The 18,740-nt window shown below is 43.4% G+C and overlaps 1 protein-coding gene across 8 annotated transcripts in view; it reads left to right on the top strand.

Annotated features, from left to right (window-relative positions):
- Positions 1–426: 426 nt before the first annotated feature.
- The window catches only part of LY9 (lymphocyte antigen 9), a 30,602-nt gene continuing 12,288 nt past the window's right edge, over positions 427–18,740 (top strand). Inside the window, exons 1-5 of one of the 8 annotated variants that reach the window (XM_072759645.1) lie at positions 497–658; positions 3,449–3,630; positions 4,436–4,765; positions 16,280–16,555; positions 17,106–17,435. In XM_072759645.1, the coding sequence (XP_072615746.1) occupies positions 4,468–4,765; positions 16,280–16,555; positions 17,106–17,435 (904 nt within the window). In that variant the 5' untranslated portion in view covers positions 497–658; positions 3,449–3,630; positions 4,436–4,467. Of the gene's footprint in view, positions 659–3,448; positions 3,631–4,435; positions 4,766–16,234; positions 16,556–17,105; positions 17,436–18,740 lie in introns of those variants that run through there. The other 7 variants (XM_025986354.2, XM_072759647.1, XM_072759643.1 and 4 more) reach the window with 7 other exon arrangements.

The following is an 18,740-nucleotide window of genomic DNA, read 5'->3' as shown; positions in this document are numbered from 1 at the left end:
GAGAGAGAGAGAGTAAGAGGCAGAGACACAGGCAGAGGGAGAAGCAGGCTCCATGCAGGGAGCCCCACGTGGGACTCAATCCCAGGACTCCGGGGTCATGACCTGAGCCAAAGGCAGAAGTTCAACTGCTGAGCCACCCAGGCGTCCCTGTTCTTTTTTTTTAATTGTATTTATTCATGAGAGACACGGAGAGAGAGAGGCAGAGACACAGGCAGAGGGAGAAGCAGGCCCCTGCAGGGGGCCCTGATGTGGGACTCGATCCCGGGACCCCATGGTCACACCCTGAGCCGAAGGCAGAGGCTCAGCCCCTGAGGCACCCAGGCACCCAGCACACGACTCTGATCTTGGGACCCCTACACCAGCCTGAGCAAGGGGAGGAGTCTGTGGTGCCAGATGCAAACAACCCTCCCCGTCTCACACACACACACACACACACACACACACACACACGCACGCACGCTCACGCACTGACACACACAGGGGCGCTGTGGTAAGAGCTTCCTCTTTCAGCCCGAGAGCTGAGAGCACATCATCATGGCGGGCCCAAAGAGACATCCGGGTGACGGGGCTCTACGGCCCTTCTCCAGTAAACCACGGAAGAGCCAGCCTCACGCATTCTCTTCTTTTCTGTGGAACTTTCTCCTCTTCCTGTTCTTGGGTAAGTCCCCGCTACGGCCACCACCTCTCTGGGCTGGTCACGTTCTTATTGGTAAGATCAGAAAACTCCTCTCCCGTGGTAATTTCCCTTGGGTTTCACTTTATTCCCAGATGTTTCACCTTTATCCCCAGACTACGTTCCTCTCACCCTCACACTTTCCTACTAAGAAATGCTGAGTGATGAATTTGTTCTCTGGATAATGTGGATAAAATCCACAGAGAGATAGAGGGAAATCCTGATGACAGGCCACCCCCTCTTTCCCAGGGACACATAGAACTGTTGGAGCTTCTTTCTACGTCCTGCCATGTTTATCACACATTCCAAACTTCAGGCTTCCCTGCGGGATCTGGAGATGGTCTCATGGCCCTGGGCTAAGTGGCTTCTCTCTGAATGTCCTTTTCTCCCCTCATCCTACCTCTCCATCAAGGCCCAAGTCCTGCAAGTTTTTGAGAAATATCTCTCAGCAGCATGGCCGATGGCCAATGGGCAGAGCTGACCCAGTACCCCAGGGAGGGTCTCAGCTATCTGGTACAGTGACATCTACTGTCCCTCTGGACTCCTGTTTTCCCCAGGACCTTGGAGGTTAGCACGGGTAGCATAGGGGCCTGAGAACAGTGGGAGTTGGAGAGGTGGGCAGTGAGGGGAGTTCTAGAAGGACTCCCAGATGATATATGGGGCAGGGCCTAGACTCCAGGCCTGGGTTCCAGTATGATCTCTTTTCATTTTCCATCTTAACTTTGCTCCCACAAAAACATCAAGTATCACAGCTGTTTATATATATCTACACCCAGCTCTTGTGGTGCTACTTGGTTGTGTTGGATAAACCTGAAGTTACCCAATCTACTGTCACCCAAGCCTCAGATGACCAACAAGCAAATTTCAAGTCAAAGAGGCACTTCCCTCTGACTAGCTCCACTGGTTGGGGTATCCTCAAACTTCACTCTTTTGGTCTAGCAGGGAGTTTCTTTGATGTCTTGTGTCTCCAAGGAATGGTTTCAGGAACTTAGGAGGCAGGAGGGTGAAAAATCTTTCCACTTTAGTATGTCAAGGAGAAAGAATATCCCATCCCCTTTTAGGGGAGCAAGAATTCCTGTCCCTTTCAAGGTCCTTCTAGCCAGAATAAGAATCAAATTGACATGAGACAAATTAACAGAACACAATCAATTTTTTTTTTTTTATTCATGAGAGACACAGAGAGAGAGAGAGGCAGAGACACAGGCAGAGGGAGAAGCAGGCTCAATGCAGGTAGCCCGATGTGGGACTTGATCCCAGAACTCCAGGATCACGCCCTGGGCCAAAGGCAGGCGCTCAACCGCTGAGTCACCCAGGGATCCCCAACACAATCAAATTTAATAGCACATGGGAAACCACACAGACATGGAAATTCCAAAGACCGTTGGGGCAAAATGTGGTATATATGTCATCCTAAACTAAGGAGAAGGGGGCAGGGGTCTGGGACTTCAGAGCGAAGCAATGTAGTTTATAGGGTGGAGAAGAGCAGATGTTGGTAATTAGATATTTGCCCCACCATACAGATGGGTCACTCAGATAAAATTTATCTCTGCTAATAACCCTTATCTGGGAAAGACCCCGAATTTAGATTCTTCTGTGTGGTTAAGGGAGGGGCAAAAGTATCTCTTGAGCCCACAGGGTCTTGATTGCCCTCAGCTCAGAATAGTCCATACTCCAAAGTGGTGGGCCTAGTATCGGAAACATTTGAAATCAGATCTTTGCTCCATTATTTCCTAGCTGTGTGAGCCTCTGTTTCTTAAATGTAGAAGGTGATTAGTAAGATGTATCATGCAAGACTCTCCGAGATTAAAAATGATTAAAAATGATATATGTAAGCAAGCGCTTGGCACATAGTTGGTGGAAACTGATTGTTATAATAATCACTAAGTGCATGATTTGGAAACTATTAAAGGTGGGGAAGCCAAATTCGGTTATCGAGATCATTGAATAAATACCCTTTTGTTATTTGCCAAATAGCATAGTTCAAAATAAGATGGCCAATACTGGGACTCCTGTCACTGTACTGAGAGTCCTATAGCGTTGTTCCCCGTGACAGTAACAGGATTGGACCTATAGGAACCACATCCCACTCCTATCAAGTCTGTGAGCCTTTGCTTAGCTTTGATGTGAGGAGAAACGGGTGCAGTCACACGTGCCCAGCCAAGAATCAGGACCTTCTGGCCTCCTAGGATGGGGGTGGGCAGCGCTCTGGGCCACCGTATTCTGGGGCATCTTGTTAATGGAATCTGGGCTCTGCAGCTGACCAACCCTGTAATCTCGGGCAAGTGGCGAAAACTCTCGAAATGTTAGCTCCTCGTCTGTAGAAAGGGGCTAATTTTGAGATAATTTTGAGGATCGAATGAGGTAATTTCTACAGTGTTAACATGCCATAGCAATCATAAGCAGTGTCTTCCGGAAGGGAAGAGCTCTCTTTCAGGTAACTTCAAACCAGCATTGCACCAACCCAGCTTCTGCCTTCGGACTCCCCTCAGAATCCACCTCAACTGACCTAGCCTAGCTTTTCCTAGGTCCCGAGCTTGGTCCTCCCTAGCCACCTCTCTACAAAGTCCGAGTGCTTGACCGATACGGGTAGTGAACAACCTTCCCGCCCCCCAGCCCCGCACCAATCTGCACCAATCTGGTGTCTCTTCTATAGAGCTCTGCAGAACCCTATGCCCTCTGGGCCTTCGGAGCACACCTCAGCCTCTTTCCACCCCTCTAGGCTGTACTTTGCTTTTCCTGTCTCTCTAACATTTTCTATATATTTTTCCCACCCAGATCCCTGGAGTAATCTGGGTCCTGAACCCATCTGATTTGATCTGGAATTTTCAGAGGACTCTCCAGAGCCTCAGAAGCCCTTGAATCTGGGAATCCAGACTGGGGTCACCCAGCAGACACTCCCAGGGCCCCTACAAGGAAATGAGCTGCCTTGGACAGATGCCGGGCCTGTGGAAGCTGTGGTAACAATGTTTATTGGGGATCTTGGTCTTTCCCAAGATGAAATCAGGAGCAGAATCAATGCTACTTAACTATTCCCAACCCCGAACCTTGTTCCTAAGGACAGACCAGATTTCCCTGGCCAAGGCAAAGCCAGTCTGAGATCCCCTGAACAATGAAGTAAAAGAAGAGTGAGACAGAGATGAGAAGTGTTCTTTTTGTTGTCAACATTTCATTATGAAAATTCTTGAACACAGAGAACACTTGAAAGAATTTTGCACTGAACATTCATGTGCTTTGCACCCCAGTTCTACCATTAGTGTCGTTTCGCTTGCCTTCTCATGCCCCTATCCATCTACCCACCCTGCTAGCCATACATCAACCTATCTTATTTTTTAAAAGACACTCCTCTTTAACTTCTTTTGTTCTTTATGATTTACAGCACTGTTTTTATTCCGTCTCTACTATATCTCTAAGGGAAGATAGTATAGGTGTGAACGTTTCAGTCTTATGGATGAGTAAACTGATTCTCAGAGAAATGCAAAAATTCACCCAAAGTCACAAAGCTAATTCCTTTGCTGGGACAGAAATCTAGAAAGTCTGTTTTACTGATTATTGTACATGCGTTTGTGGGAGAGAGTGTTTCTTAAGTGAGGGAATGAATGAATGATTCTGTTTAGGCAACAAGCCCAGAGGGAGGAGGACAGGAATTTCATTTCATTTCTCCACATCTGACATTTCTTACTGGTGCATCTTTATTGAATGAGTGAATGAAGGCTGCCTTGAGGAGTCCAGCACCTCCGCCAAGTCCCTCTTCTGTCTCTGCAGGGCCAGGAGCCTCTGGAAAGGACTCAGCCCAAATGGAGGTGCCAGGGATTCTAGAGGGTTCGGTGACTTTCTTCCTGAACATTTCAATAGACAAAGAGTTGGAGCATGTCACCTGGAGTCGTCCCCAAAAAGCTCTTGCTTTTGCAAGTGCACAAAAATATATTATCATTATGGACAAAAGCTACCAGGACCGACTAAACATCAGCTTCAACAGTTACTCCTTATCTCTCAACAATCTGACTTTGGAAGATGCAGGACCCTACAAAGCCCAGATAAATTATAAGAATGCTAAAGTCACCACTGACAAGGAGTTTTTCCTGAATCTCTATGGTGAGTTCCAGAGACTTCTGTGGGTTTTTATCATTTATTGAAGAATTTTAAAATTTATTTTGAGATGGGAGTGGGCAGGGGGAGAGAGAGAATCTGAAGCAGACTCCACTTGGGGCTCAATCTTATGACCCTAGATCATGACCTGAGCTGAAATCACGAGCCAGATGCTGAACCAACTGACCCACCCAGGCACCCCTCATTTTTTTAAAGATTTATTTATTTATTTGACAGAGAGAAAGAGAGAGATCACGAGTGGGGGGAGGCATAGAAGGAGAGGGAGAGGGCAGCCCCGGTGGCGCAGTGGTTTAGCGCCGCCTGCAGCCCAGGGCATGATCCTGGAGACCCTGGATCGAGTCCCACATCAGGCTCTCTGTATGATGCCTGCTTCTTCCTCTGCCTGTGTCTCTGCCTCTCTCTCTGTCTATGAATAAATAAATAAAATCTTTAAAAAAAAAAGGAGAGGGAGAAGCAGACTCCCCACTAAGCACAGAGCTAGACATGCTTGATCCCAGGACTCTGAGATCATGACCTGAGCCAAAGGCGGATGCTCAATCGGCTGGGCCATCCAGGCATCCCTGATCTTTTATTTACTTTTTTAAAAAACTTTATTTATTTATTTGAGGGAGAGAGTGAGTGAGCATAAACAGAGGAGAGGCTGGGAAAGGGAGAAGCAGCCTCCCTTCTGAGGAGGGAGCCTGACTTTGGGCTCCATCCCAAGACCCCAGGATCATGACCTGAGCTGAAGACAGTTGCTTAACCGACTGAGCCACTCAGGTGCCCCAATTTTTAAAAGCAGATTTCCCCCACCCCCAGGTATTTACCCCTCTGGGACAAATAGGACCACCATGTTGGTCCTTTACACCCAGTTCTATGAATATAGCTGCAGAGTGAAAACACAACCAAAATATGTTTAGGAAGCATTTGTACTATCTTTTCTGCAACTCTGTTAATACCCTTTACCCACCTATACTAGCTTGCTAGGGTTGCCATAATAAAATACCACAGACCGGGTGGTTTAAACAACGGAAACTTATTTTCTCAGTTCTGGAGGGTAGAACTCCGAGATCAAGGTGTCAGCAGGTTGGGTTTTTTCTTGCTCCTAGGCTTGCAGATAGTCACCTTTAAGGGGGGGGGGGTATTTATTCGTGAGAGACACAGAGAGAGAGGCAGAGACACAAGCAGAGGGAGAAACAGGCTCCCTGCAGGGATCCCGATATGGGACTCGATCCCATGACCCCGGGGTCATGCCCTAAGCCAAAGGCAGATGCTCAACCACTGAGCCACCCAGGTGCCCCACCAGCGTTTTGATATGTCCTCATATGGTCATCCCTCTGTTTGTCCTGTCTGTGTTCTAATCTCCCGTCATGCTGGATTCGGTCCACCCTAACAACCCCATTTTTTTAAGGATACTTAAAAAATCTTTATACTTGGGGATAAACTTTTGTAGAAGAGAATTTTAAAAAGAAATGAGAGGTTTAAAAGTGCTCTTTTAAATAGTTTTTATAAATTAATGAATAAATAAATAAATAAATAAATAGTTTACTGGTTAATATACAATCCATATAAGTCATTCTTCTTTTTAAGTTTTTTTTTTAATTCTGGTTAGTTAACATACAGTGTTATATTAGTTTCAGGGGTACAATATAGTGACTCAACACTTCTGTAGATGACTCAGTGCTCATCATGATATGTGTAATCCTAATCCCCATCACCTATTTCTCCCATAATTCCATCCACTATCCTGCTGGTGATCACCAGTGGGTTCTCTATACTTAAGAGTCTGTTTCTTGGTTCCTAATGACTCCATTTTAACTTAATTATCTCTTTAAAGGTTCTGTCTGCAGGATCTCCTAGGTGGCTCAGTGGTTGAGCCTCTGCCTTTGGCTCAGGTCATGATCCCTGGGTCCCGGGATCAAGTCCCACATCAGGCTCCTTGCAAGAACCCTGCTTCTCCCTCTGCCTGTGTCTCTGCCTCTCTCTCTGTGTCTCTCATGAATAAATAAATAAAATATTAAATAAATAAATAAATAAATAAATAAATAAAGGCTCTGTCTCCAAATACAGTCACATCCTGAGGTACCAGGGATTAGGACTTCAACATAGGCATTTTGAGGGGACATGATGAGACATAATAGTCTGCCCTCTGACCCCCCCAAAACTTATTTCCTTCTCACATGCAAAATACTTTCACTCTATCCCAACATCCCCACATCTAAGCGCCATCCCATTAGCACTAACCCATTCCGCCATCTTAGCGGAGTCCAAAGTCTTATCTAAATATCCCCTAAAGATTTTATGGGTGAGACCTGAGGTATAATTGATCCTGTGGCAAGATTCCTCCTCAGCTGTGAACCTTTGAAACCTGACAAGTTATCTATTTCCAAACTATAATGACAGGACAGGCATAGGATAGACATTCATATTACAAAAGGGAGCAATGGAAAAGAAGAAAGGAGTCATGGGCCTTGCTAGGGCAAGTCTGAAACCTAGCAGGCCAAGTTCCATTAAACTTTAGTTTTCAAGAACAGTCCTTGGCTCTATGCTCTATTCTCTCGGCCCCCTTGGGGTGGCAGCCCCACCTCCTTCACCCTGGGCAGGAACCCTGCCCAGGAGGACATCACCTCACCAACTGCCCCTGGGTCTGTCCCCTCTGAGCCCATGGTGGCAAAGGCCATGGCAGCTCTATCAAACTCCGAACTGTTCTTTGGGGCTGTTCTTCCCGTGAAGGAGAAGGCATGATCTCAGCTGAATAGCTCTATTGGCCCATCCTAGAGAATCCCACGAGTCTGACGGCCTTTCTTCTTTTTGTCCACATCTCTGTTCCTCTAGTCCACGCTGGCGGCATTTCTGCTGGGATGGCTGACTTAACCCATGAGTCACGTTGTAATCTCTCTAGCAAATGTTGCCTCGCCACATCCTTAGTGTTCTCCCCAGACACGCTTTCTTAGTTTTTGTAATATGGATAGCCTGAGAATTTCACGAATTTTCAAGTTCTGGTGGTTCTGTCTTGCTCAGCACTTCCTTCTGCAATGTGTGCCTCTCCTCCAAAATTTTACTACAAGCAGAAAGGAAAAACCACACAGTGCCCTCAATGCTTTGCTTAGAAATCTCCTTGGCTAAATACTTGTTTACTACTTAAATGTTCTACTTTCTACAAAACACTAAAGCACAATTTGCCTAAGTTCTTCACCACTTGAGCACAAGTGTCACACTTTCTCCAGTTTTCAATAATACATCCTCAGTTTCACCTGATTCCTCACCAGAAACACCTATAATGTTCATATTTCTACCAATATTCTGTTCATGATAATACATATATAACTCTAGGATAGTAGAAGCTTTCTCTAAGGCTCTCCTCTTTTCTTTCTGAGCCCTCACCAGAATCACTTTTAAAATCCATATTTCTGGGGCACCTCGGTGGCTCAATGGTTGAGCATCTGCCCTCTGCTCAGGTCGTGATCCCGGGGTCCTGGGATCGAGTCCTTTGCCTGTGTCTCTGCCTCTCTCTCTCTCTCTGTCTCTGTCTCTCATGAATAAATAAATAAAATCTTTAAAAAAATAAAAGATATGTGGTTTAAAAAAAAAAAACAACTCCTGTCTCCAGATACAGTCCTATATCCAAATAAAATCATATCCTGAGGTGCTAGAAGTTAGGGCTTCAAGATATGAACTTGGGGAAGACACCATTCAGCCTATGGCACCAACTTTCTATCAAGTAGTTTGACCTTCTTTTATTGACTTGTCGAGTGCTCTGGATGTGTTAAAAAAAAAATGGAATTCTATGCAGTGAATAGAAGTAGAGTGAATGAACTCAATGTGAACTGACATACAACAATTTCCAAGATATATTGTTAACTTTTTTAAATTCCAGCATAGTTAACATACAATGTTCTATTAATTTCAGGTGTGCAATATGGTGATTCAGTACTTTCATACAGCACCCGGTGCTCGTCATGATGAGTGTACTCTTAATCCCCTTCACTTAGTTCACCCATCCCCTACCCACCCTCAGGCAACCATCAGTGTGTGCTCTGTGGTTAAGAATCTGTTTTTTGAAAAAAAAAAATCTGTTTTTTGGTTTGGCTTTTTTATTCTTTGTTCATTTTATTTCTTAAATTCCACATAAGAGTGATATCATATGGTATTTGTCTTTCTCTGACTAACCTATTTCACTTAGCATAATACTCTCTAGAACCACATCCATGTTGTTACAAATGACAAGATTTCATTCATTTTTATAGCTGCCTAATATTCATATATGTATATATGAATATATATGTATTAGATACCATATCTTCTTTATTTTTGTTAAGATTTTATTTATTCATTCATTCATGAAAGACACAGAGAGAGAGAGAGAGGCAGAGACAGGCAGAGGGAGAAGCAGGCTCCATGCTGAGAATCTGATATGGGACTTGATCCCAGGTCTCCAAGATCATGCCCTGGGCCAAAGGCAGGGGTTAAACAGCTGAGCCACCCAGGGATCCCCCATATCTTCTTTGTCCATTCATCTATTGATAGACACTTGGGCTGCTTTCATAATTTGGCTATTGTAAATAATGCTGTTATAAACACAAGGGTGCGTATATCTTTTCAAATTAGTGTTTTCATATTCTTCGGGTAAATACCCAGTACTGGAATTACGGGATCATATATTCATTCTATTTTTTAATTTTTTTGAGGAACCGTACTGTTTTCCACAGTGGCTATACCAGTTTGCTTTCCCACCAACAGTGCATGAGGGGCATGAGGGTTCCTTTTTCTCCACAGCCTTGCTAATACTTGTTTCTTGTGTTTTTATTTTAACCATCTGACAGGCATGAGATGATATCTCATTGTGGTTTTGATTTGCATTTCCTGATGATGAGTGATTATGAGCATCTTTTCATGTGTCTGTTGGCCATCTGGGTATCTTCTTTGGAGAAATGTCTGTTCATGTCTTCCGCCCATTTTTTAATTGGGTTATTTGTTTTTGGGGTGTTGAGTTGTGTAAGTTCTTTATATAATTTGGGCACTAACCCTTTATCCAATATGTCATTTGCAAATATCGTCTCCCATTCAATAGGTTGTTTTCTAGTTTTATTGATTGCTACTTTTGATGTGCAGGTTTTTTATTTTGATGTAGTCCCAGTAGTTTATTTTTGCTTTTGTTTTCCTTGCCTCTGGAGACATATCTATAAAAATGTTGCTGTGGCCGATGTTACAGAAATCACTGTCTTTGCTCTTTTCTAGGATTTTTATGGTTTCTAGTCTCACATTTAGGTCCTTAATCCTAAATTTTTGTGTGTAGTGTAAGAAAGTGATTCAGTTTCTTTTGCAAGTCCCCTTCCAGTTTTCTTAACACTGTTTGTTGAAGAGATTGTCTTTTTCCTATTGCATATTTTTGTCTCCTTTGTCAAAGATTAATCACCATATAATCATGGGTTTATTCCTGGGAACAATTCTGTTCCATTGATCTATTTGTCCATTTTTGTGCCAGGACCATACTTCTTTGATTTCTACAGCTTTGTCATATATCTTGAAATCTGGAATCAGGATACCTCCAGTTTTGTTCTTCTTTTTCAAGATTGTTTTGACTATTCAGTTCTTGTGTGGCTCCATATAAATTTTGGGATTGTTTTTTCTAGTTCTGTGAAAAAACAACTAGATTGTTTTTTCTAGTTGGTATTTTGATAGGGGTTGTACTACCTCTGTAGATAGATTGCTTTGGATTATATGGACATTTTAATAATATTTGCTCTTCCAATCCATGAGCGTAGAATATCTTTCCATTTCTTTGTGCCATATTCAATTTCTTTCATCAGTGTTTTACAGTTTTCAGAGTACAAGTCTTTCACCTCCTTGGTTAAGTTTGTTCTGAGTATTTTATTATTTTTGGTGCAATTGCAAAAGAGATTATTTTCTTAATTTCTCTCTGCTGCCTCATTATTAGTGTATAGAAGTGCAATGGTTTTCTGTATGTTGATTTTGAATCCTGCAACTTTACTGAATTCATTATCAGTTGTAGTAGTTTTTTTGGTAGAATCCTTAGGGTTTTCTATACATAATATCCACAAATAGTGAAAGTGTTACTTCTTTGTTACCAATTTGGATGCCTTTTATCCCTTTTGTTGTCCTTTTTAAAATCTATTTATTTATTTGTTTGTTTGTTTATTTATTTTTTACTTGACAGAGAGCACAAGCAGGGGGAGCAGTAGGCAGAGGGAGAGGGAGAAGCAGGCTCCCTGCTGAGCAGAGAGCCTGAAGCAGGGCTTGAGCCCAGGACCCTGGGATCATGACATGTGCCATAGGCAGACACTTAACCGACTGAGCCACCCAGGCGCCCCTCTTTTTGTTGTCTGATTGCTGTGGCTAGGACACCCAGAACTATGTTGAATAAAAGTGGTGAGAGTGGACATCCTTATAAATAAGGATGTTTATCTAACCTTAGAGGGAAAGCGCTCAGTTTTTCCCTATTGAGTAAAATGTTAGCTGTGGGTTTTTTCTATATGGCCTTTATTATGTTGAGGTATAGTCCCTCTAAACTTACTTTGCTGAGGATTTTTATCATGAATGGATGCTGTAGTTTGTCAAATGCTTTTCTGTACCTACTGGAATTATCAAATGGCTTTTATTCTTTAAATGTTTGGTAGAATTGATCTGTGAAGCTGTCTGGTCCTGGACTTTTATTTTGGGGAAGTTTTTATATCATTGACTCTACTTCATTGTTGGTAATCAGTCTGTTCAAATTTTCTGTTTCTTCCTGATTCAGTTTTGGGAGGTTATATGTTTCTAGGAATTTGCCCATTTCTTCTAGATTGTCCAACTTGTTGGCATATAATTTTTCATAACATTCTTTTATAGTCCTTTATCTTTCTGTGGTGTCAGTTGTTATTTCTCCTCTTTCATTTCTGAATTTATTTATTTAAGTTCTCTTTCTCTCCTCCTCCTCCTCCTCCTACCTCCCCTCTCCCACCCCTGGAGACTGGCTAAGGTTTATTAATTTTCTTGATCTTTTCAAAGAATCAGCTCCTGATTTCATTGATCTGTTCTATTTTTTTAAGTTTCTATTTCACATAAATAAAAATTAAAAAAAAAAAGGGGGGGGTTCCCTGGGTGGCGCAGCGGTTTGGCACCTGCCTTTGGCCCAGGGCGCGATCCTGGAGACCCAGGATCGAATCCCACATCAGGCTCCCAGTGCATGAGCCTGCTTTTCCCTCTGCCTATGTCTCTGCCTCTCTCTCTCTCTCTCTGTGACTATCATAAATAAATTAAAAAAAAATTTTTAAGTTTCTATTTCATTTATTTTTGCTGTAATATCAATTATTTGCTTTCTCTTACTGGCTTTGGGTTTTTGTTGCTGTTGTTCTTTTTCTAGCTCTTTTACATATAAAGTTAGGTTGTTTATTTGAGATTTCTTGCTTCTTGAGGTAGGTGTATACTGCCATAAACTTCCTTCTTACAACATCTTCTCCTTCATCCCAAAGATTTTAGACTGTTGTGTTTTCATTTTCATTTGTCTCCCTGTATTTTTTTATTCTCTCTTTGAATTCTTGGCTGATCCATTCATTGTTTAGTAGCATGTTATTTAACTTCCATGTATTTCTGTTCTTTCCAAATTTTTCTTGTAATTTATTCCTAGTTTCATAGTGTTGTGGTCAGAAAAGATGTACAATATGACTTTGATCTTTTTGAACTTGTTGAGACTTGTTTGGTGGCCTAGTATGTGATCTATTCTGAAGAATGTTCCATGTACACTTGAAAATAATGTGTACTCTGCTGTTTTAAGATGGAATGTTCTGAATATATCTGTTAGATCCATCTGGTCCAGTGTGTCATTCAAAGCCACAGTTTCCTTGTTGCTTTTCTTTTTGGATGATCTACCATTGATGTAAGTGGAGTGTTAAACTCCCCTACTATTGTTGTATTACTATCAATAACTTCCTTTATTTTTTTTATTAGCTGCTTTATGTATTTGGGTACTCCCATGTTGGCTACATAAATAACAATTGCCATATCCTCTTATTGGATTGTTCCCTTTATGATTATATAGTGTCCTTCTTTGTCTCTTGTTACATCTGTTTTAGGGTCTATTTTGTCTGATATAAGTATTGCTTCCCCAGCTTTCTTTTCCTTTCCACTAGCATGATAAATGCTTTTCCATCCCTTCACTTTCAATCTACATGTGTCTTTAGGCCTTAGTCTCTTGTAGGCGCACATAGATAGGTCTTGCTTTTTTATCTTTTTTTTGATAAATTTATTTTTTATTGGTGTAGGTCTTGCTTTTTTATCCATTCTATCACCCTTTGTCTTTTGATTGGAGCTTTCAGTCCATTTACATTCAAAATAATTATTGCAATGTACTTACTGACATTTTGCTACTTGTTTTATTGTTGTTTTTGTAGTTCTCTGTTTCTTTTCTTACTCTCGTCTATCATGGTTTGTTGGCTTTCCTTAGTGTTAGATTATTTTCTGTTTGTTTTCTGCATATCTATTACTAGTTTTTCATTTGTGGTTACCATTAGGTTTGTATATAACATCCTCTTCATATAGCAGGCTATATTAAGTTGATGGTCACTTAAATTTGAACCCTTTTTATGTTTTTTTATCTCTTTTTTAAAGGTCTCACTGAGGTCCTCCACTCTTCTCAAGTCCAGCAAATGTCTTTATGACCATTACTTTAAATTCTCCACCAGAGGCACCTAGATGGCTCAGTTGGTTAAGCATCTGCCTTCAGCTCAGGTCATGATCTCGGGGTCCTGGGATGAAGCCTTGTGTTGAGCTCCTTGCTCAGCAGGGAGTCTGTTTCTCCCTCTGTCTCTCCCCTGCCCCCATTCATGCTCATTTTCTCTCTCTCTCTCTCTCTCAAATAAATAAACAAAAATGTTTTAATAAAATAAATTCTCCAGGGATCCCTGGATGGCGCAGAGGTCTGGTGCCTGCCTTTGGCCCAGGGCGCGATCCTGGAGACCCCAGATCAAATCCCACGTCGGGCTCCCGGTGCATGGAGCCTGCTTCTCCCTCTGCCTGTGTCTCTGCCTCTCTCTCTCTCTCTCTCTCTCTCTCTCTCTCTGTGTGTGACTATCATAAATAAATAAAAATTTTAAAAAATTAAAAATCTAATTTCAATAAATAAATAAATAAATAAATAAATAAATAAATAAATTCTCCAGGCATATTACTTATCTCCATTTCTTTTATCTCTATTGCCATGAGTTTGTCCTATTCTTTCATTTGGGACATATTCTTCTGTCTCCTTCTTTTATCTAATTCTGTGTCTGCTTATATGTGGTAGGAAAGTCAGTTGTGCCTCCTGCTATTGAAAGTAGTGGCCTTATGAAGAAGAGGTCCAGGAGTGCCCTGAAGTGCAATGTCCCATTCACCAGAACTTGGAGCTTCAGGGGTGTCTACTATATGTGCTGTGTATGCATTGCTGTTGTGACTGACCTCTTTTGTCTTCAGTCCAGTCATCTGCAATGATTGTCCTTGCTTGTTGTGGGCAGGGTTTGATCCTCATGTTGTTGTTAGTGGGCCAATCTGGGGCTGCCTGGGCTTGAGTTGAGTCAGACTAGGCATTTGCCAGAGATGCAATAGCAGTGAACTATAGGGTGCTTTCCTTGTTTGGTTCCCTGGGAAGCTTTTCTTTGGTGGGCATGACCTGCATTCAGACCAGATGTTTGCCCCTAGCCCGTTGGTGGGGCCACAATTGAACTCATGTGTGTATGTGTGTGTGTGTGTGGTTACCTTCCCTTCTCCCTGGGTCAGGAGTCACTTTGGAATGGTGCTGGCCCCTGATGGCACTGCTTACACACTGCCAGGCTTGTGGCACCACTTTGGATGGGCTTTGGTCAAGATCACATTGGAGGGGCAAAACCACAGGAGAACTCAGGGGCAAGCTGAGCAGTGTCATCAAGGTCTGCGCCAGTTGGCTGCAGGGAGGGACCTGTAGCAAATGGGACCCAGGCAAGCTGGGTTGGGGGGCGGAATCTGCAGAAGTGGAGGTTGGGGAGAGGTATCTGGTGTTAGCAAGGTTTGCGTAGGTCTGCTGTGGGAGGGGACCTGGAATGGAGGCATGGGAAGAGGCATGTCTACAGGAGAATGCGGGGGCCGAGTGTGCTGTTAGCAAGTTAGGTATTGAGTGTTGGCACTGCACTGGTTCCCACAGGTGTCCGTATGTCTAGGCTGAGGGGCGGGGGAGGGATATGATACCCACCAGCTCCTTTGTTCTTGGAGAAATCTCCCAACGATCTCTGCCCCTCCAGCACATGCTCTGAGATTAGTAAACAAATCTCTCTCCCATGTATTCCAGGTGTTTTTCAAACTGCTGCTTCTATGCTGTTTCTGCGGGGCTGTTTGTTGTGCTGCTTCTTTAAGGGCAGGGACTGTTTCTTCTCTTCTTCCCAGAGCTGAGCTAGCTGATTTTTAAAGTTCCAGATGTGAAGCCCAGCTGATTGTAAGAACTCATGAAATCAGGTGCCTTTGATTTTCAAAAGCAAATGTTACAGGGATTTGTCCTCCCCGTGTGATAATCTGTTTCTGTCCCTGCTCTGTACCCACACCATCCCTTCCTCCCACGGATAGTCCTGTGGGTCCGTCAATTCCCAACTGCATCTCTGCCCTTCCCACCCTCTTTGATGTGACCTCTTCTATACATTTAGCTGTGGAGAATTTGTTCTGCCAATCTTCAGGTCATTTTCTGGGCTATTTACATTGGTGTGGTGTTATCTAGTGAGGCAAGGTGTGCTTAAGGTCCTTCTCTGCCATTTTCCCCAAAAATCTAATTTTTATTATTTTTTAAAGGATTCAGGACTGTATATATAGTATGCTGTCATGTATGTATCTATACCTAGAATATTTCTAGAAATATCAACAAGAAATTCATAATAGTAATTCCTAGAGAGAGGAAATGGGTGGGTGGTTGGGGACAAGAAAGCTTGCTGTTTAAATTATGTACACCTTTTTGTATCTTTTCAATTTTATGTATTACCAGTTCCCCAAAAAAGCAAACTTAAATACCTACACACACTGTGAATAGAGGAAAAAATGGAACAAAAGGGAAGGAAAGGACCAGGAAGAAGGCCTGGAAGCACAATGATCATAAATTTAGACCAAAAGGCAAAAGCAACTCAAATTCTAGAGGCAGACCTCCCTGCTCTGCAGTGTTTGGGGTTGACTCATTTGTCCATTTATTTACCAAACATTCCAGAGTGACTTTCATGAGCCAGTAAGGTGTTAAATGTTCAGGCACAGGCCTTGGTCCTGTCCTTAAGTAATTCATATACTGATGGGGAACAGAGGAGTAACTAGACTATTGTCATGTTGACTCGTGGAGATAACACCCATTCAGGGTTTGCAGAAGCATAAGAGAGAGGCACTGAGGTCTAGTATGCAGTGGAAAATGAAGAGAAAACTTCCCTAGAACACGATTCTGGCTTCTCCCTTCTGTCCCTAGGTCTTCCATCATCATCACCTTATTCTTTCCTGTTGCAGAAGGGAGGGATCTGAGCAATCTCCTCATTGCTGTTGTCCCTACAGAGCAAGTGCAGGAGCCTCAAGTCATCATAAAGTCTGTGAACAAATCTGATAGTGGCTCCTGTAACGTTACGTTGATTTGCTTTGTGGAGAAGGCAAGGACAAATCTTCTGTACAGCTGGACCGGGAGGGATGCCAATGCTTCTGAATCCCATGAGGGCTCTACTCTCACCATCCAATGGACGCTGTGTCACCCAGACCTGCCATACACCTGCACGGCCAGGAACCCAGTCAGCCAGAATACTTCCAGCCCTGTCCGCGTCCAGCAGTTCTGTACAGGTACGGGCTCCACGTAGGTCCTCCAGGGGATTCCAGAAAAGGTCTGAACAGATATGGAGTCTAAACCACCAGGGCTTGGGCAGGACACAGGTGGAGTCAGGCTTGGAGACGCTTTATTCTCTACCCTCCGGGGCCTTTATATCCCACAGGAAGAAGACAGGCTTGGAGACCCTTTATTCTCTACCCTCCGGGGCCTGAGAGAGACTGTCAAGGCTCTTGGGAACTCCCAGGGAACTGTGAAGCTCTAAGGGTAGAGCAAGGGAAGGGAAGAGAATATGGATGAAGAGGTCCAGTTTGTCTTTGTTTGGGTGGAAGTGTCCCCTGAGGTCTCCTCAGAAGGCCAGGGAGGGCAAGAAAGACCTGAGTATGCAGAAGGCAGAGCCAGGTGCATATCTGTCCATGACAAGAGCTCAGCGGGGATGCTCATCAGAGGAAGGGAGAAGGGGTGCGGGCAAGAGAGCCTACTAGGCTTCAACCTCCTTCAGGCAGGCTGAGGCTTCAGGGAAGAGAGCCAATGACTGAAGCCACAATGTCTCATCTCTGACTGCAGCTCCAAGAGCCTCCAGAGGAGAACCAATGGGGGAGACGGTGGTTGGAGTCCTGGGGGAGTCGGTCACCCTGCCCCTAACATTCTCAGCCAGTCACCACATAGAGAACGTCGTTTGGATGCTTAACACGTCTATTATCAGCAAAGAACAGAAAGAAATGGCAACAGCCGATCCACCCATTAAGTTCAAGGATCCAAACAAGAACTCTAGCCAAGACTTCTCCCTGAAGATTGACCAGGTAAAGATGGAGAACGCAGGGCACTACTCTGCCTATGTGTGCTCAGAGGCCTCCAGAGTCATCAAAACAAAACACATCACCCTGCTTGTCTATGGTGAGTTTCTGAGCTGAGTGCTCACCATTAAACTCCTTCCCTGAGATGTTTCTCCTCTTTGCTGCTTTTCCTGCTTCCTTCCCCCACCCCCTTGAACCTCTCTTCGTACCAAAATGCCTCAGGCCACTAGGATAGCTATCGAGTCCAGACCGGTCAACAATAGGGCAACATCTACCTGCCAAGGTCCCCCTTCTGCTGGGCTTTCAGTTAGGTCTGCACCATCTGACCTTCAGTACTTGCCCCTGTCTTCCTGTATTGCTTGTCAAATGGGTCTGGGAACTCTTCAACCTGTATTTTTATAGAATATTATCATGTAAAAAAATTTTTTTAAAAAGAATATTATCACGTATGAATAAGGGCACAGCTGGCTGGAGTGAAATCAGAGAAGACTCAGGAGAAAGCTTTTAGTGTCCAAAGACCCCATGACCTCCACGCAGGAAGGCTGCTTAGCTCTCCCAAGCATGAGGGACAGAACTTGTAGTCTTCCTCCTCAGGCTTGGGCCTCGCAGGATCTTGACTTTACAGTTGGGTTTACATTTGCCAGCTCCTTCTCCTGTACCATCCAGATATGGTCATCACATCCCCTGCTTGGGTTTGTTGGTGTCTAAGTATCTGTGAAGAGTCACCATCCATGGCCCTGTTAAAATGTGCTGGAGGTCAGCTAGTCCACATTTATAGCATATTGTGACTCAAATATTTTTTAAGAGGCAAGAAGATTAAATAATAATAATAATAATAATAATAATAATGTGGGTACAACTGGTGCCAATCATATTTCTTTTAAAATTACTAAATTGGGGCCCCTGGGTAGCTCAGTAGATTGAGCATCTGCCTCCGGCTCAAGTCATGACCCCAGAAATCTGGGAGCAAGCCTCATGTCAGGCTTCCTGTTCGTCAGGTAGCCTGCTTCCCATCAGCCCTGCTCATGCTCTGTCTCACACACACACACACACACTCTCTATCACATATAAATAAAATCTTTTAAAAAACAAAGCTACTAACATTCATTGAGCACTAACTCTGTGCCATTGTTGCTCTCACCTCTTTACACTTTATCTCTTGAGTAAAAAACTTAGATGATGGAGCCTCCACATGGAAGCCTTGGAGAATCTTCAAAGCACATGGAACGTTGTGCTTACCTGTGCCGCTAGTTCTACACAGCTACACAGAGTATTCTGTAGGATGATGCGGTATCTTTCTTTTTCCACTCTTCTTTAATTCCTTCTTTTAGCATCTAGGCATCAAAGGACCAAAGAGGTGAAATGATATGTCTGAGATTTCCTGGCTACCAAAGGGAAAGGCCAG

Source organism: Vulpes vulpes, chromosome 5 (assembly GCF_048418805.1).
Source record: "Vulpes vulpes isolate BD-2025 chromosome 5, VulVul3, whole genome shotgun sequence".
NCBI classification, from domain to species: Eukaryota; Metazoa; Chordata; class Mammalia; order Carnivora; family Canidae; genus Vulpes; species Vulpes vulpes.
The sequence above is the reverse complement of the archived record's forward strand: the minus strand, read 5'-3'. Positions and strand labels throughout refer to the sequence as shown.